Genomic DNA, 18,981 nt, shown 5'->3' with positions numbered 1-18,981 from the left:
AGTGCCAGGGACAGGCCCAGACATATGCGCCCCTCTGCACCCTAGGACCAGGGCCTCAGTCCCAGCCTGCAGCCCCCGAACCGCCCACACAGGCAGCCTCCAAGGACTCCGGAACACAGCCCTCTGCACCCCTCCCCATCCCCACTACAGACAGACATGATTTTGTGGCAAAATATTTTATTGCTGCCATCCCCATGGTGGACTGCTGGGGGCTATGAGGGCTGCAATCACAGCATCTTCTGAAACAGGGCAATGGCCTCGTCCACCTTCCTGAGCTCTGCTTCTGTCTGCTGGAGCTGGAACAGGGGGGCCAGGGGTGGGGGGTGAGGACCCAGGCCCAAGCAAGGAGACCCTGAAACACCCAGGATGGCAAAGTTTGAAAGGCGGGTGAGGCCTGTGAGAAGGGCGGAATTTGGGAGAATGTGTGCTTGGCTGGCCCTGCCCTCAGTTCTCACCAACCTTCCCACCAATACCCCCTCTTCCACAGAGTGGTCAGTCCCCAAGGACAAAGGGCCTTAATTTCATTGTAAGAATGTATAAGAAAAAAACAAAGAACAAACATTAAAAAAGAAGGGGCCTCAGAGCCCAAGTGCCCTGCCTTGTGCCTGACCAGGAAGGAGAGCACAGGCCCCGGGCAAGCCACTCAGCTTTCCTGTGTAAAATGAAGATGACACTACTCGAGGGCTACTGGGGCAACCACGTCCACTCAAGAATCTTACTCTGGGCCTCCACGCCTGTTTCCCTGTGTCTGTGCAGCTCCCCACACTGCTCCTCCCTGGAGGAGCCCAGGAGGCTGGGGGCCTGCGGGGCAGGGCGCAAGGAGGCAAGCTGGGTCTTCTAGGGCCAGCCCAGTGGGCTGGGAAGGGAGCGCCAGAGCCAAGGCCCCTGACCGTCGTGTGGGTTTCCCTGTTCTGCACAGCTGGTCTGGCTAGGAGGCAGGATGCCTGGGTCTAGGTTGGCTTCTGTCTCCAACCTGTCATCTGAGTCTGGGCTGTGTCCCCATCCCTGGCTAGTCCCATCTTGGGGTGGGGGCAGTGAGGGAAGGCCATTGCATGGTCCCTGCTCGAGGGGCCTGGGCTCCACGCTCCCCTATGGACACCGCAGGGCTCAGTATAGGGTCCAGCTTCCAGATCAGGGTTTTTATTTTTGAGACAGAGTCTCATTTTGTCGCCTGGGCTAGAGTGCCTGGCATCAGCCTAGCTCACAGCAACCTCCAACTCCTGGGCTCAATGATCCTTCTGCCTCAGCCTCCCGAGTAGCTGGGTCTACAGGCATGCGCCACCATGCCCGGCTAGTTTTTTTATTTTTAGTAGAGACGGGGAGCCGCTCTTGCTCAGGCTGGTCCTGAACTCCTGAGCTCAAACGATCCGCCCGGCTCAGCCTCCCAGAGTGCTAGGATTACAGGCGTGAGCCAGGGGTTTGATGGAGGGGCGGATGGTGTGGGAAATGCCCCTCGCACCACACACCTTTGCTTCGTCTGCCTCCTGGACTTCCAGGGGCACCTTGACCGGGTAGCCGGAGGCGGCGCGCCGTTCCCGCAGACGCTGGGCCTGCCGCTGCGCCTCACCTCTCTTGGCCTGCAGCTTGCCCAGCTCCCGGGCCGGGTCCACCAGTCCCTGCAGCTGCAGGTGGATGGAGCAGCGGTCAGAGGCCAGGGCCACAGCGCAGCCCTGTGGCACGGGAGCCCCCAGGGCCAGGACAGCCACCACACCCGTGCTGGCCAGCGCGTGCACGTAGCCTGACACAGCCGATGCCAGGGTGCCTGTGGCCTCATCAGCCACTTCCAGGAAACCTGTGGGCAGGGAGGACGGTGAGGTGGGAGACTGGGCAGCCACAGCCGGATACTGGGTCCCAGAGTGGGCCGAGGGGATGGTGGGACGGGTGGACGTGGGGGCCTGAGGCTCACAGTCGGGCCGGATCCGGGTGAGGTTGTAGTCGGCACGCAGGGAGCGGACGACTCGAGCAATGCTTAGTGCCAGCTCCAGGGCGGCTTCCGCCTCAGGGTCCTTCCAGGAGCACTGTGGGACGGAGGACAGGGTGAGGGGCCTAGGAGGGCAGGCAGAGTCCCCCTTCTAGGCTGCACCCCATACCTCTGAGGGCTCCGGGTAGGGAGTAACGCAGAGGCTAGCAGGAGCTTGGGGCGTCCTCCGAGGCAGCCTCTGGAACAGCTCCTCCGTCACGAAGGGCATGAAGGGTGACAGCAGCCGCAAGCCGACGTCCAGGCAGGTGTAGAGGGTCTGGCGGGCACACTCGGCCGCCACCTGGTCTGCCCCATTCAGTATAGGCTTCAGGCATTCCTAGGGCATGGAGGCACAGGGCTCAGGCAGAACTGGAAGTCTAGCCTCAGCCCTCAGTGAGCACATGAGGGCCAGGAAGGGACGGGTTGGCTCAGGGCTCATGGCCAAGCCCGGCAAAGCGGGGCCCAGGGCCCGGCCATCCTCTCCCGGACCCCTCCTCTCGCCTGCTTCTCACCAAGTAGACGTCACAGAGTTCATAGAGCCAGAAGCTGTACTGGGCAGTGGTGACAGCTGGGAAGTCGTAGGCCTGGAAACCTTGGTTGCTGAGCCGCACGGCTTCAGTCAGCCGGCTGAGGATCCAGCGGTCCACCAGGCTCTCGCGGCCTCCAGGCTGGGGAGAGAGGGGCATCAGCCAGCGGGCCCTGGGGAGGCGCTGGGAACTGTGGGCGAGTTCGCACCAGGAGTCTGATGGGGGCCAAAGCAACCGAGCATGTGCCCCGTGTCAGGGGGACAAGGGACAGGCCCCAGCCACCTCGAGGAGGACCCCAATGCCCTGGGCTTTGCCTGTGTCTATCTGTCCCTCCAGCTGCATGGAGGCCCGCAGGGTGGGGGCAGCCTGTGTGGGTGCTGCCAACCTTGCCGCCCACCAGGCCTTACCGTGGAGGTGGGTGAGGGCACGAAACCCTTCCCAAGGCCGCGCAGAGCAAACTTGGTGGCATTCCAGAGCTTGTTGCAGAAGTGGCGGTAACCCAATATCCGGTTCACATCCAGGTTGATGTCACGACCTGGGTGGGCAGTGGAGTGCACCGTTGTTGCCGTCAGCCCACGCCTACCAGAGGCCAGGGCAGAGGGGAGGTTTGGGGGCCATACCCTGGGACGTGTAGGCGCACAGCCCAAACCGGAGAGCATCGGTGCCACACTCAGGAATCCCCGCCGGGAAGTCCGCCTTCTGTAGGGAGGAGGACGCAGAGTGGGAATGTCCTCAGCCCGGCCTGACCTTTCCCTCACACTCTACCCAGTCCCACCCTCAGTACCTGCCCTTCTTTGGCCTTTTCCACCTCGCTGGGATCCAGGTTGCTATTCAGTAACTGGTCATGGAGGCCCTGAGGGCGGAGGTGGGAGTGGTCAGGTGGCCATGGCCACGGCCCCACAGCCCTTCCTGGCTGGCCTAGCGCCCGGCCCCACCTGCAGGGAGACTCCGTGGATGACATCCAGGGGGTCGATGACGTTGCCTAGAGACTTGCTCATCTTCCGGCCGTGAGCGTCCCGCACGATGGCGTGGAGGTAGACCTGCAAGGCAGGTGGGGGAAGGTCCATGAGGCCGAGTCCCCTCCTTCCCTGGCCTCAGTGCCCCTCAACCAGGGCCCGGTATTCGACCTGCCCCACTCTAAACCTCAGGGCCCGCCCAGTGTCCACACAAGCCAGTTGGCCCCTGTACATGAGTCAGAAGCGCTCCAGCTCCAGGAAGACACAGCCCCGGGCCAGGGCACGGGAGTCACAGAGTGCAGCGGGGCTGGCCTGTCGGCGCCCAGGAAGTGGAGGGGATGGTGGGGGGCTTCGCTGTGTTCGCACCTCTCTGAAGGGCAGCCTGCCAGTGAGCTTCAGGCCGAGCATGACCATCCGGGCCACCCAGAAGAAGAGGATGTCGTGGCCTGTCTCCAGCAGTGTCCCCGGGTAGAACACGCTCAGATCTTCTGACTGGGGGCAGACCAGGTGTGAAGGGGAGCCTAGCACCCACCTTCGCGGCCCCACCCCCAGGCCTGGCCCCAGAGCACACCTGGTTGGGCCAGCCCAAGATAGAGAAGGGGAAGAGGCCGGAGGAGAACCAGGTGTCCAATACGTCCTCGTCTGAGGGAGGCCAAAGGTCAGAAGTTAGACGAGGTGGAGCTAACATAAGAGCCCCAGCTCTGCACCCACCATGCCTAAGGCCCCGCCTTGCCTTGCTGGAGACTGATCTTGTCAGGGGCCACTCCAAACTCCTTGGCTGCCTTCTCCCGGGCCTCCACCTCGTTGCGTCCGCTCACCCAGTAACGCTCGTCAGGGTCCTGCCATGGTAGCATGAGCACTGAGGGGTGCCTCGTGTGTGCCTTGTCCTCCCCTTCCCCCCACCAAGGACCCAGTAACCCCCACGCTCCCCTAGATGTCCCAGCATCCAGCTCTGGCCATGTTCTCACCTCCCCAGGGGGTACTGCTGGGTCATCGACGGTGACGAAGTAGGCTGGGATGCGATGGCCCCACCACAGCTGCCGGGAAATGCACCAGTCCCTGCAAATATGGGGGCAGGTGATCACGGAGGACCTGGAGGGGTCCCGGCCTGTGCCTTATTCGCCCCTAGCCCAGGCCCCTCCTACGCACCGGATGTTGTCCATCCAGGCATGCCATGTCCGTCGATGGGCCTCAGGCAAGATGCAGAGGTCACCCCGGGTGACAGCGGCGCTGGCGGCCTGGGCCATCTCCCCACAGTGCACGTACCACTGTGGCCGCAGCAGAGGCTCCACCACGTCCTTAGACCGGCTGGGGGGACACGTGGGGGGGTCAGGTGGTGAACACCTTGAGGAGCACCCCTGTCTCACCACCCTCCCTGGCCCCCACCCTCACTTGCACAGTGGCACCACCATGGGGTTGTCCTTGATGCCACGAAACAGTCCCCGATCTTTCAATGCTGCCAGCACCACCTTCCTGGCCTCAAACCTGGGCAGACCCTGGGTACGAAAGAGGCCTCGTGATGGCAATGCCTGGGTGCTCCCCATCTCCCAATCTGGGCTCACGCTCCAGCTGCCTCACCAGGAAGGGTGGGGGCACGTTGACAAGAGCCCCACGGGCGTCCATGATGCTCACAGCCTCCAGCCCGTGCCGCTGCCCAACCTCATAGTCGTTCTGGTCGTGTGCTGGGGTGATCTTCACCGCACCTGGGGTGTGGGGGTCACGAGGGACTTGCAGAGTTCCTCCCCACACTCACCTCTCTTGCTGAAGGATGTGGCTCCAGACCACCCTGGCCCTACTTCCCTAATATGGTACCCTGAGAACCAGCCCAAGTCCTGCCTATTTGGCTGAAGCCTATTTTCTTTTTCTTTTTTGAGATAGGATCTCACTATCACCCAGGCTAGAGTGCCGTGGCATCAGCCTAGCTCACAGCAACCTCAAACTCCTGGGCTCAAGCAATCCTGCTGCCTCAGCCTCCCAAGTAGCTGGGACCACAGGCATGTGGCACCATGCCCGGCTAATTTTTTTCTATATTTTTAGTTGGCCAATTAATTTCTTTCTATTTATAGTAGAGACGGGGTCTCGCTCTTGCTCAGGCTGGTTTCAAACTCCTGACCTTGAGCAACCCACCCTCCTCAGCTTCCTAGAGTGCTAGGATTACAGGCGTGAGCCAAGCGCCTGGCCTGAAACCTATTTTCTTTCTCTCTGAGAGCAAAGATAAGCGGCTGGGGTGGCAGTCCCCTGCTGTCCCCAGGGGCCAGCCCTGTGCTCACCTGTGCCAAACTCCATGTCCACAAATTCATCAAAGACAATGGGGAGGCTGCGAGGCAGGAACGGGTGGGCCACGCTTTTCCCCTTCAGGTGCTGGGGTGCAGGGAGACGTCAGAAGTGCTCAGCCCAAGTCCCCCCTTTCCAGGGTCCTGACTGACCCAACACCAAACTCCCCCAAATGGTCCCAATGCCTTCACCCTCAGAGCTGGGAAAGGAGCCAGAAGATGAGTTTCTACCCAATTTCCTCTCCTCAGCCAGTAGCCTCAGACTCTACCCACCCCGAGCCCCTAAAGTGTGGGGGCCCTTTTCAGCCAGTGTTCTTCCCCAACCTGGTATCTGGGATCTTTAGGGTGCACAGCTACAGCCACATCTCCCAGCATTGTCTCGATCCGAGTTGTTGCCACCACCACCTCCTCGTTGCTGTCTGGGGTGACAGAAGGCCTCGTGGTCTCAGCCCTGGCCCCTCCCTGCCCCCAACCCAGCCCAGGACCTGTGTGCCCCGGCTCCCACCTGAGCCTTGGACCTTGTAGGCAAAGGACACAAGGACCCCAAACTCCACCTTCTCCTTGTAGCCAGGCACAGAGAGCAGCGTGCGACCTGTTAGCTCCTTCTTGTCCACCTATAAGATGGGTGCTTAGAAAAGTGGCCCAGGGACCAGGGCTGGGGGTAGAATGGAGATGGAGACAGGTCAGTGTGGCGGCACACCTCAATGTCAGAGATGGCGGAGTTGAGGGTGCAGGACCAGTTGACGAGGCGGGTACTGCGGTAGATGACGCCTTCCTCGTGAAGCCGGACAAAAGCCTCGGTCACGGCCGCAGAGAGTTTCTGGGTGCAGCAGGGGAAGTCAGAGAGAGGGGCCTTGGTGCCCGGGGCCAGGCAGATACCCGAGGCAGCAGGGCCCCATGACGCCTGTTCTGTCCAGAGTCCCATCGGCCAGCACACAGACCCCTTTGAGGGGAGAATTACTTTCCTTGAGGGGAAGAGGAGACTATGGAAACACAGGGGCAGGCAACACAAGCTTCGAGATGCTGGACATGGCAGGGAAGTTGCTCAGCTGGGGACAGGTGCTGACAGAGAATCCTGGGAGTTCAGGTCCCACCGGAGGGGGGCCTGTCACACACTGCCTGGAGGGTTTGGAGCCGCCAGAGCGGGGATGGGGAATACACAGGGCCATGGCGTGGGGTAGGGAGTGCAGGTGAGCCCTAGGTGGTGTCCTGCGAGTGGGCTCAGCTCCTGGGGAAGAGTCTGCCCCTCCTGCCCAGGCCCCAGACCTCCCCCACGCACAGGGTCCATGGTGAAACAGGCTCGATCCCAGTCCAAGGAGCTGCCAAGCTTCTTTAACTGGTGGTAAATCCGGTCACCTTTCCTGGAAGTGGACAGACAGGCCAGGGTCAGCACTCAGGCCTGGGCTGGAGGGAGGCGTTGGGTGGGTGATGGGCAGTGTGGGAATCATTCAGCCCTCTGAAATTTACCCAGGCCTGGAGCCAACTGACATTCCGCCTCTCTGAGTGGGATCTGACCCTATAGCTAGGGGTCACTGGTGAAAGAGGTATTTTCTGGACAGGAGACAGGAGGCAGGGCTGCTGCATACTCACTCCTCCTTCCACTTCCAGACCTCCTGTAGAAAGGCCTCTCGGCCCAGCTGATGCCGGCTCAGCCCCTGCTCGCGCCACAGTTTCTTCTCCACCACCACCTGGGTGGCGATGCCCGCATGGTCACAGCCAGGGTTCCACAGGGTGGTCTCACCTCGCATGCGGTGCCTACGGGAGGGGTGTGGAGGACAGAGGGTGACCGAGCTGGCAGAGCCTGGCACCAAAGGAAGCAGAGGCTTCTGCAGGGAGTCAGTGGACTCTCCAGAAAGAAGTGAAGTAGGTGGAGCTAGAACCTGTTGATTATAAAACTAGTCGGCCCGGGCGCAGTGGCTCACACCTGTAATCCTAGCACTTGGGGAGGCCAAGGTGGGAGGATCGCTCAAGGTAAGGAGTTCGAAACCAGCCCGAGCAAGAGTTAGACCCCGTCTCTACTAAAAATAGAAAGACATTAATTGGCCAACTAATATATATAGAAAAAATTAGCTGGGCATGGTGGCGCATGCCTGTAGTCCCAGCTACTCGGGAGGCAGGAGGATGGCTTGAGCCCAGGAGTTTGAGGTTGCTGTGAGGTAGGCTGACGCCACAGCACTCTAGCCCTGGCAACAGAGTGAGACTGTCTAAACAAATAAAACCAAAAACAAAACGCAGTGACACTATATTGCTACATTATTTTAAATGACTCATAACATAGTACATATTCATTACTTCATAGGTCTGTTTATCCTACTATGTTCAGACCTCAAGGACAGAGACTGTAGCAACTCTATTCCCTTGAAGAGAATAGATATTCACGGAACTGGCTTATACACCAATACCACGAGGACAGAAACATGTTTTATGAATTCCATGATGCTGTTAGGTATTACTATTAGAGAAGTGAGGCATAAGAAATCTTATTAAGAAGTTAAGATCAAATTCCTGTTTCACTAAAAGTATCTCTTGGGGCTCAGATAAACTTAAAAAAAAAATCAATAAAATGTCAGAGACATTTGTTGAAAATTCTCTGCTTCAAAAAGTAAAAAGGAAACAGGCTGGGGCGTGGTGGCTCACACCTGTAATCATAGCACTCCAGGAGGCCAAGGGGGGAGGATGGCTTGAGCTCAGGAGTTCCAGACCAGCCTGAGTAAGAGTGAGACCCCATCTGTACTAAAAATAGAAAAAATTAGCCAGGTGTGGTGGTGCGCATCTGTAGTTCCAGCTACTCGAGAAGCTGAGGCAGAAGGATTGCTTTAGCCCAGGAGTCTGAGGTTGCTGTGAACTAGGGTGATCCCACGGCACTCTAGCCCTGGTGACAGAGCAAGACTGTCTTAAAAAAAAAAAGAAAGAAAGAAAAAAGGAAATAATACATACAACTCATTGTCATTTCACTTTTTACTCTAAAACATTGATGTAAATCCATTCAATTAATCAGACTTTCCGACAATGGGAAAAAGTTTCTACCTTAAGATTTTTTTTTTTTACTCTGTTGTCCAGGCTAGAGTGCCATGGTGTCAGCCTAGCTCACAGCAACCTCAAACTCCTGGGCTCAATCGATCCTCCTGCCTCAACATCCTGAATAGCCAGGACTATAGGCATGCGCCACCATGCCCAGCTAATTTTTTCTATATATCTTAGTTGGCCAATTGATTTCTATTTTTTTTTTTTTTTTTTGAGACAGAGTCTCACGTTGTTGCCTAGGCTAGAGTGAGTGCCATGGCGTCAGCCTAGCTCACAGCAACCTCAAACTCCTGGGCTCAGGCAATCCTCCTGCCTCAGCCTCCCGAGTAGCTGGGAATACAGGCATGCGCCATCATGCCCGGCTAATTTTTTCTGTATATATTAGTTGGCCAATTAATTTCTTTCTATTTATATAGTAGAGACGGGGTCTCCTTCTTGCTCAGGCTGGTTTCGAACTCCTGACCTCGAGTAATCCGCCTGCCTCGGCCTCCCAGAGTGCTAGGACTACAGGCATGAGCCACCGCGCCCGGCCTCTTTCTATTTTTTTACGAGAGACAGGGTCTTGCTCTTGCTCAAGCTGGTTTTGAACTCCTGACCTCGAGTGATCCTTCCGCCTCGGCCTCCCAGAGTGCTAGTATTACAAGCGTGAGCCACTGCTCCTGGCCTCTAACTTAAGATTTTTATTTTAATTATTTATTTATTTATTTATTTATTGAGACAGAGTCTCACTTTGTTGCCCAGGTTAGAGCGAGTGCCATGGTGTCACCCTAGCTCACAGCAACCTCAAACTCCTGGGCTCAAGAGATCCTTCTGATACATGCTACAACATGGATGAACCATGAAAACATGCCAAGGGGGAAAAAATAGACATAAGAGGTCACATATTATATAAGTCCCAAAATATCCACAGAGTAAGGTAAATCCATAGAAACAAAAAGCAAATTGGGGTGGTTGCCAGAGGCTGAGAAAGATAAACTTGGGGAGTGACTGTTTAATGGGCATAGAGTTTTCTTCAGCGGTAATGGACATTTTTTTTAATTTTGGTGGTTGTACAGTTTTGTGAAAGTACTAACTGCTACTGCATTGTATACTTTAAAATGATTATTAATATTGTGTAAATTAATATTAATATTTCACCTGAATAAAAAGACAAATAGATTTAAAAAGGATGGGGAAAAAAAAAAAAAAGAGTTCCTTCTGCCTCAGCCTCCCGATTAGCTGGGACTACAGGCATGCGCCACCATGCCTGGCTAATTTTTTCTATATGTATTAGTTGACCAATTAATTTCTTTCTATTTTTAGTAGAGACAGGGTCTCACTCTTGCTCAGGCTGGTTTCGAACTCCTGAGCTTGAGCAATCCACCCGCCTCGGTATAACAGAGTGCTAGGATGACAGTCATGAGCCACCACACCCAGCCTGTAAGTGGTTTTAAAATACATTTTAAGGAAATTTGTCTCCTGACAAATTCGAACTCCTGACCTTGAGCAATCTGCCTGCCTCGGCCTCCCAGAGTGCTAGGATTACAGGCGTGAGCCACCACGCCTGGCCTACCTTAAGATTTTTATAAGCAGTGTTAATTCAGTTCTCATGTAAACAACTTGGCTAGGCCAAGCATGGTGACACATGCCTGTAGTCCCAGCTACTCAGGAGGCTGAGGCAGAAGGATTGCTTGAGCCCAGGAGTTTGAGGTTGCTGTGAGCTAAGCTGACGCCACCGCACGCTAGCCCGGGTTACAGAGTGAGAACCTGTCTCAAAAAAAAAAACTAAAACAACTTGGCTATTATATGTTATGTGTACTTAATATAACTGTTTTTCTAGCTCTTGGTTACTTGCAAAATGCTACATATTGTATCCCTAGTGCCCAGAACAGAGCCGCCACAGTCATGTTCCAGTAAACATTTTTTGATCAAATTAATTTGGTAGGACACTACAAAAATTCTCAAATTTTAAATATAATAAATAAACCCTAGTTTCCAAAAATGTAAGTGGTTTTTTTTTTTTTTTTTTTTTTTTTTAGACAGAGTCTCATTTTGTTGCCCAGGCTAGAGTGAGTGCCGTGGCGTCAGCCTAGCTCACAGCAACCTCACAATCCTGGGCTTAAGCAATCTTTCTGCCTGAGCTTCCCGAGTAGCTGGGACTACAGGCATGCGCCACTATGCCCGGCTAATTTTTTCTGTATATATTTTTAGTTGGCCAATTAATTTCTTTCTATTTATAGTAGAGACGGGGTCTCGCCCTTGCTCAGGCTGGTTTCGAACTCCTGAGCTTGAGCAATCCGCCCGCCTCGGTATAACAGAGTGCTAGGATGACAGTCATGAGCCACCACACTAGCCTGTAAGTGGTTTTAAAATACATTTTAAGGAAATTTGTCTCTACTAGGTGTGGTAGCTCATGCCTGTAATCCCAACACTTTGGCAGGATGGCTTGAGGCCAGGAATTAGAGACCAGCTTGGGCAACACAGTGAGACCCTATCTCTACAAAAAAAATATAAAAAATTAGCTGGGCATGGTATGTCTGTAGTTCCAGGAACTGGGGAGGCTGAAACAGAAGGATAGCTTGAGCCCAGGAGTTCGAGGCTACAGTGAACTATGATCATGCCACTGTACTCTCATTCTGCCTGGGTGACCCTGTCTCTTAATAGAAAAAAAAAAAATTAAAACAAAATCTGTCACCTAAAATATTAGACCTGTAGTTGTTACTAATTAAAACATTAGGCCGGGCGTGGTGGCTCATGCCTGTAATCCTAGCACTCTGGGAGGCTGAGGCGGGCAGATCGCTCGAGGTCAGGAGTTGGAAACCAGCCTGAGCAAGAGCGAGACCCCGTCTCTACTATAAATAGAAAGAAATTAATTGGCCAACTAATATATATAGAAAAAATTAGCCAGGCATGGTGGTACATGCTTGTAGTCCCAGCTACTCAGAAGGCTGTGAGGCAGGAGGATTGCTTGAGCCCAGGAGTCTGAGGTTGCTGTGAGCTGGGCTGACGCCATGGCACTCACTCTAGCCTGGGCAACAAGGCAAGATTCTGTCTCTCAAAAAAAAAAAAACAAAAAAAACATTAACAGTGAAAAGAAAGCAAATAAGAGAAACATTTACAATAATAGGAGAACTACCACACAATAACAATACAACTAAAACATTTACAACATTTATAACAAAAAAACAAAACATGGTAGGTAAAGAATCTCCAACAAACCAATTAAAAATGAGGCCGGGTGCGGAGGCTCACGTTTATAATCCTAGGACTCTGGGAGGCCGAGGCAGGCGAATTGCTCAAGGTCAGGAGTTCAAAACCAGCCTGAGCAAGAGCGAGACCCTGTCTCTACTATAAATAGAAAGAAATTAATTAGCCAACTAATATATATGGAAAAAATTAGCCAGGCATGGTGGCCCATGCCTGTAGTCCCAGCTACTTGGGAGGCTGAGGCAAGAGGATTGCTTGAGCCCAGGAGTCTGAGGTTGCTGTGAGCGAGGCTGACGCCAGGGTACTCACTCTAGCCTGGGCAACAAAGCGAGACTCTGTCTCAAAAAAAAAAAAAAAAAAAAAAAGAAAGACATTAATTGGCCAACTAATATATATAGAAAAAATTAGCCGGGCATGGTGGCACATGCTTGTAAGTCGCAGCTACTTGGGAGGCTCAGGCAGGAGGATCGCTTGAGCCCAGGAGTTTGAGGTTGCTGTGAGCTGGGCTGACGCCACGGCACTCACTCTAGCCTGGGCAACAAAGTGAGACTCTGTCTCAAAAAAACAATAAATAAATAATAAAAAATAAAAAATGGGCAAAAGATACATATAGTTAATTTACATCGGGGAAAACCTGACTGGCCAGGAAGCATATGAGAAGAGGCACACCCTCAATAGTAATCAAAGAAACACACAGTGAAATAAGAGAAGTACCATTTTTTTTTTGCCCATTAAATTGGCAAAATGAAGACCAATAAAGTCCAGGGCTGGCAAGGATGGTGAGATGAATATCCTCACATGCAATTCATGGAGGTATAGAACAGGAGAGCAGGCTTACAGGACAACTTGGCAGCTTCTGGGAGTACTTAATATAGGTGTGCCCCTGCCCACCTAGCAGTTTCACTTCCTAGCAGCTACACCAGAGAAATCCTTCCACACACGCTTGAGCACACATATACAGGAATGCGCCTTCCAGCAAGGTTTCCACAGAAAAGAATTAGGAACAACCATTAATAACAAAGTGACTCCACTATGGTATATCCACACTATAGAATACTATGAGGTATTTAAAAAGAAAGCAGTCTATACACAAAGACAAGGAAAGACCTCTAAAAGTGTTAAGTTTAAGAAGGAAGCTGTAGTATAAGATGTTTGGTATGGGCCGGGCGCTGTGGCTCATGCCTGTAATCCTAGCTCTTGGGAGGCCGAGGCGGGCGGATTGCTCAAGGTCAGGAGTTCAAAACCAGCCTGAGCAAGAGCGAGACCCCGTCTCTACTATAAATAGAAAGAAATTAATTGGCCAACTGATATATATATATAAAAATTAGCCGGGCATGGTGGCGCATGCCTGTAGTCCCAGCTACTCGGGAGGCTGAGGCAGAAGGATCACTGGAGCCCAGGAGTTTGAGGTTGCTGTGAGCTAGGCTGACGCCACGGCACTCACTCTAGCCTGGACAACAAAGCGAGACTCTGTCTCAAAAAAAAAAAAAAAAAAAAAAAGATGTTTGGTATGAACCCTTTATGGTAGAAAATAGAATAAAAAGTAAAACTATAAATTTCTATGGGTACATATACATGTAAGTAAACAGACAGGAAAGGTCTGGAAAGATACACATCAAAGTGATAATAATGGCTAAATCTTGGGAGGCAGTAGGTAGGGGGGGTCAGGGAGACTTGAAACTTAAAATTTCTTACAAGAATATATTCACATATTTCTAGTTAAATTAAGAATAATGTTATTTTTAGTAGAAAGAGAAATGAGAGAAGAGAGTCTCAAGGGGGGTGCTGGATGGGATTATGTCACTAGGAGAGGACACTAAAAAGATCAGATGGGAATGACAGAAACAGAGAGAAAGTGTAACGCCACTAGGGGGCAGAGCTGAGGGCCAACCCAGAAGGAGGGAGGCTGAAGGGCAGGTTGGGGAAGAGGGTGCCAAAGAGGACAGAAGGAAGCAGTCTGAGTTGCAGACAGGAGCTCACCATCGGGTCAGGGCGTCCTGGATGGCGTTGGTGAGTGCGTGGCCCAGGTGCAGGGAGCCTGTCACGTTGGGGGGTGGGATGCACATCATGAAGATACCTCGGGGATTTGGTGCTGATACATTAGGACGCTGATGGTGGAGAAGGATGGCATGTGCTAAGGCCTCATGTCACCTCTCCCAGCCCCTCCCCAGGCAACGTTTCCTTCAGCCCTGCCCTTTCCCCCAACCCCACCCCCGGGCCAGGCGGCAGTGCGCACTTACCCCATACTCTGGCTTGAAGAAGCCCTGCTGCTCCCACCAAGGGTACCAGGCAGCCTCTACATACTGAGGGCTGTAGGAGTCGGGCATGGTGCCACTGACATCTGGGGGAGAGGAGGGCAGGGCTCAGCACCAAGGCTGGGAACAGTGAAGAAGACAGGCCAGCAAAGAAGGATCAGGGGCCCTGTGGCTCACATCACAAGACAGGCATTGGAGGGCCTGAGGGACTCTGCAAACCGTCACCAAGCAAAGTGGTGGGAGCAGGCCGGGCGCGGTGACTCACGCCTGTAATCCTAGCACTCTGGGAGGCGAAGGCGGGCGGATCGTTTGAGCTCAGGAGTTCGAAACCAACCTGAGCAAGAGCGAGACCCTGTCTCTATTATAAATAGAAAGAAATTAATTGGCCAACTAATATATATAGAAAAAATTAGCCAGGCATGGTGGCGCATGCCTGTAGTCCCAGCTACTCGGGAGGCTGAGGCAGCAGGATCGCTTGAGCCCAGGAGTTTGAGGTTGCTGTGAGCCAGGCTGATGCCTGGTCAACAAAGTGAGACTCTGTCTCAAAAAGAAAAAAAAAAAAAGCAGTGGGAGCAGCTGGGCATGGTGGCTCATGCCTGTAATCCTAGCACTCTGGGAGGCCGAGGTGGGCGGATTGCTCAAGGTCAGGAGTTCAAAACCAGCCTGAGCAAGAGCAAGACCCAGTCTCTACTATAAATAGAAAGAAACTAATTGGCCAACTAATATATATAGAAAAAATTAGCCGGGCATGGTGGCACATGCCTGTAGTCCCAGCTACTTGGGAGGCTGAGGCAACAGGATTGCTTGAGCCCCGGAGTTTGAGGTTGCTGAGAGCTAGGCTGACGCCATGGCACTCACTCTAGCCTGGGCAACAAAGTGAGACTCTGTCTCAAAAAAAAAAAAAAAAAAAGCGGTAGGAGCAAGAACAGAGCAAGAAGGGGTGAAAACTTGGAAGGAGCAGCTGAAGGGTAGGACCCTTCCCCCTCCTAGTACCTTTCTTTTCCCCAGGTGGGGTTGGGAGGTCATAGGTAATGACCCCAGGATCCCGTTTTTCCCTCTTCTCTGCTTTTGGTTTCTTCTGTTTGGGAGGGAGGGAGAAGATATAGGTCCAAGACATTAGCCACCCCACCACGGCATCCACCTTCCTTTCAGCTCTGCCCTAGCCTCTCACCTCCCCTGGAGGTGGCTGCTGCTGTTGGATCTTTTGTTTCTGTTGGTATTTCTCTAGCTTTTCCCGTTTCTTTGCCTCTTTCTTAAGCTGAGCAGCTGTCTTCGGGGCTGCAGGGACCTCAGAGCCTAAACAGAGGCACAGAAATTCAGACTCAGCCTGCTGGGGACCCTCTGTGAATGGTACTAGCAGGTTTTAGACGGGTTATTTCAGTTGCCCAGGGACTCACCCAGGCGGTCCTCCCACCTTACTCTCCCCTCCTCCAGGCCCCTGTCCCAGTGATTCTGACATTCTTATGAGAAAAAAGAAAGCGAGTTGTATTGGAGGCCCCACAGGAGCCCGCATCCTCCCACTCCTTACCCTTCCTAACCTGATTGTTGAGAGAGAGGCCTGGCCCCTGAGAATAGAACCACTTCTCCCAGTACGGCCCGGAACTCTGGCTGTCGGACACACGTGAGAAACCAGCGAGTTACATTACCCCAGATCTGGCGGGCAGGTGGATCGAGGACCTGGGATGGGAAAGAAATGATGACCCTTAGTCACCCTACAGAGATGTCTGAGAGGGGCACTCTTCTTCTTCCCCAGGCTCCAGTGACTCACGTATCGGAAAGGCAGCAGCAAGGCTGTGACAGCCGCCAGGTCAGCCAGAGTAGGGGCCTCCCCTGCCAGGTAGGTGTGCAGCCGAAGCCACTCCTCCAAGGGGATCAGGGCCCTGCCCAGGGCCCCCAGCACAGCCTGGCAGGAAGGGGAAGGATATGAGACAACACTTGGCCCACCTCAATCCCCACCCAACCCATTTGGCCTCCCTCCACTCCTACTCCCGCACATCACCACCTCTGAGGCCAGCTTCTTCTTCACTCAAATGGTCATAATAAAAATACTTCTGATTCACCCAATAAATCCCCACTGAACACTTATTATATGTCAGATGCAATATAGTAAGCACAAAGCAACACAGTAATGCCAGGTCCAGAGCATTGGCAAGTATCTATTCAGCACGTTTCTAAGGAATGAGACAACATGAACAGAGCCCTGACCTAGAAGAGTTTACATTCTAGCGGAGGAACAGTAAGTGAGCAAATACATAATACATTGCCCTATTTTCTGAAGTCTTATGAAGAAAAATGAAGTAGGCTGAGAGGAATAGGAAGTTCCAGGAGAGAGGGACTATTTTTGATAGGGTAATCAGAATATGAGGGAGGGAGCCAGGGTCTGTCACACATTCATTCATTCAAGAAATACTATGTCTCCACCATGTGCTCAACACTGTGCAAGGAGGCAGAGTTGTAAGTACACCAGGCACAGCTCGTACTCTTGAAGCACTTCCAGTTACAATCTAGTGCTGTTCTCTCTCTCACTGCCCTTCCTTATCTCATTCCTCCTTTATCTCCTCCCAGCAAGTGTCATCTCTTCCCTCACCCAGTCTTTTCCTACAATTCAAAGTAATCTCTATCCTAATCAATTTCAGACTCATCAAACTTTTACTCAGAGATAGACCATGTGCTCTGTGCAAATCTTTCTTTTTTTTTTTTTTTTTTTTTTTTTTGAGACAGAGTCTCGCTTTGTTGCCCAGGCTAGAGTGAGTGCCGTGGCATCAGCCTAGCTCACAGCAACCTCAAACTCCTGGGCTCAAGCGATCCTCCTGCCTCAGCCTCCCGAGTAGCTGGGACTACAGGCATGCGCCACCATGCCCGGCTAATTTTTTATATACATATCAGTTGGCCAATTAATTTCTTTCTATTTATAGTAGAGACGGGGTCTCGCTCTTGCTCAGGCTGGTTTTGAACTCCTGAACTTGAGTAATCCGCCCGCCTCGGCCTCCCAGAGAGCTAGGATTACAGGCGTGAGCCACCGCGCCCGGCCTCTGTGCAAATCTTTTAATCTCGTTAACTCAGTGAGGTAGGTATTAATTGCATCAACTTGTGTGTTTATAGACTAGGAAGACCAAGGCTCAGAGAATTTAAGAAATGTGCCAAAGGTTACCATACCAGGTGGCAATCTGGGATTTGAACACTCTTTTTCCATGTGTGACAAGCTACCTTCCTGTCTCATTATCCATTCCAATCCTTGCTTCTTTCCTCTCTCCGGCCAGCTCTCACCTGGGGGTCGTGTGTGGAACTTCGAAGTCCCAGAGCAGGCAGCGTGGCCCCACAGGCAGCTGGTATTAGCTCCGTGTCGGCGTAACTGACCCACTGTTGAACGAGGACAGCTGCCCGGCTACCCCCAGGCCCCCCCAGGCCTGCGGGCCACAGCAGCTGGGCCACAGCCGTGGCCCCCCACACCCAGAGCCCCCCCGGCCCTTGCTCCAGGGCTGGCAGACGGGGTGGGGGAAAGGGAGTCCTGCTGGTCGGGGGCGGCTGGAGACAGATGCGAGGGTGGGCTCCTCCCCATCCGGGACCCTGCCCAGCCTCGCCATAGCGAGCGGCTATGAGGGCTCGGAGGCTGGGGAAGGCGTCCGGGTGAGGGGAGACGTAGAGGATGGACATAGTTGAGGGGATCTGAACGAGGTGGAAAACCTAGGGAGAAAGAGACATGGGGAAGACTGAGGGAACCAGGGGATCCTATATTTGAGTAGAGAGGGGCCCTCTCGCCTAGGTTCTCCGCAGGCGCCCCAAGTCCCGAGGATTAAGGGTCTAAGCTATAGGAAATGAGAGCCCAGCTCTTAGAGTGGCAGTGACAGTGGGGAGCACCTGGGAAGAGGGGAACGGGGGACTGCCCACGATCGCGGGGCGTCGGAGAGTGTGGGAGACTCGCAGGAGCGGGTCGGCGTCCGGTAGGATGCGGGTTCGAGCCGCGTGTACGTACTGGCGGGAGAGGGTCAGACCCGGGCGGGAGTCCACCTCACAGCCAGGCGCCGGCTGCGGCTGGACCAGCCGGACGGCGGGGCGGAGGAGTCGGACGGGTGGCGACGATGGGCGGCTCTCCGGATGACTCTAGCTCCTAGAGACCGTGGCCCGGGAAGTCGCCTCCCACGTGTTCCCCCCTTTGTGACAGGGAACGCTTCCGGGCCTACGGGTCCTGGCGGGGGCGGCCGCGCCCCGCCTGCACGCACGCGCGCTGCGCAGCCCGACGTCGGCCCCGCGGCCACGCCGCCCGCCACCCGCCGCGCTCACGAAGGACAGCGCAGGGCGCGAGCGCAGGCCGGAGGACGCCTCGAGGACGCCCCCGGGGACCGCGCTCCCGTCAGGCGCCGCCGAGGGCACCTCGCCTGGGTCCTCGGGCCGGGCGGCGAGGGCGGCGCCCAGCGGGCCGCGGGGGAACTGGCCGGGAGGGTCGGGCCGGGACCAGGGCGGTCCCCAGCTGGTAGTCCGAAGCAGCTAAGGCGGGAGCTGCGTGACGGAGACCCAAGGAGAGGGCCATTTGCCACGGCCCTGGGCGTCCAGCTTCCTCCCTGAATCTCTTTTCTTCGTACACAAGAAGAGAGTCACACTACATGGTCTCTAAGGTCCCTTAAAGCTGAGAATTCCCATTTGTTCAGGAACTCCTATTTGCTGGAGTTAATGAAATTTAGTAATCCCCACATAACTTCTCAATACAAATTGCATCACTGGTTTTTTTTATCTTCTATAGATATTCAGAAAAAGCGTATTGATTTGGCTGGATTGACGACGAAACCCACCAGCATCAAATGC

At 53.8% G+C, this 18,981-nt stretch overlaps 1 protein-coding gene across 2 annotated transcripts; it reads right to left on the bottom strand.

Annotated features, from left to right (window-relative positions):
* Window positions 1-160: 160 nt before the first annotated feature.
* On the bottom strand, window positions 161-18,364 carry VARS1 (valyl-tRNA synthetase 1). 2 transcript variants are annotated; one of them, XM_012740983.2, is made up of 31 exons: window positions 18,155-18,364; window positions 17,449-17,865; window positions 15,950-16,084; window positions 15,720-15,858; window positions 15,579-15,641; window positions 15,353-15,477; window positions 15,175-15,259; window positions 14,167-14,267; window positions 13,907-14,034; window positions 7,307-7,471; window positions 6,996-7,077; window positions 6,417-6,536; window positions 6,222-6,330; window positions 6,041-6,135; window positions 5,714-5,804; window positions 5,022-5,146; window positions 4,836-4,939; window positions 4,593-4,751; window positions 4,412-4,502; window positions 4,177-4,282; window positions 4,015-4,085; window positions 3,810-3,935; window positions 3,423-3,527; window positions 3,272-3,340; window positions 3,108-3,186; window positions 2,895-3,022; window positions 2,473-2,628; window positions 2,091-2,297; window positions 1,907-2,018; window positions 1,467-1,792; window positions 161-296 (listed from the first exon to the last, which is right to left on the bottom strand). In XM_012740983.2, exons 2-31 carry the CDS (start codon window positions 17,833-17,835, stop codon window positions 228-230), a joined length of 3,858 nt encoding a protein of 1,285 aa, XP_012596437.1. In that variant the 5' UTR covers window positions 17,836-17,865; window positions 18,155-18,364; the 3' UTR covers window positions 161-227. The 2 variants fall into 2 exon arrangements, with proteins under 2 accessions (XP_012596437.1, XP_012596438.1); XM_012740984.2 differs by lacking the exon at window positions 15,579-15,641 and having other exon boundaries at window positions 18,155-18,363.
* Between the last annotated feature and the right edge of the window lie 617 nt (window positions 18,365-18,981).

The sequence above is a fragment of the Microcebus murinus genome, chromosome 5, assembly GCF_040939455.1.
Source record: "Microcebus murinus isolate Inina chromosome 5, M.murinus_Inina_mat1.0, whole genome shotgun sequence".
Lineage (NCBI taxonomy): Eukaryota > Metazoa > Chordata > Mammalia > Primates > Cheirogaleidae > Microcebus > Microcebus murinus.
This window is presented reverse-complemented; position numbering and strand designations above follow the sequence as displayed.

Coding starts and splice junctions, on each gene's coding strand:
- VARS1 (XM_012740983.2), bottom strand. CDS start 17,835: ATGTCCATCCTCTACGTCTCCCCTCACCCGGACGCCTTCCCCAGCCTC. Junction 4,940..5,021: donor ACGTGCCCCCACCCTTCCTG/GTGAGGCAGCTG, acceptor TTTCGTACCCAG/GGTCTGCCCAGGTTTGAGGC. Junction 3,936..4,014: donor TCTTGGGCTGGCCCAACCAG/GTGTGCTCTGGG, acceptor GTCTGCCCCCAG/TCAGAAGATCTGAGCGTGTT.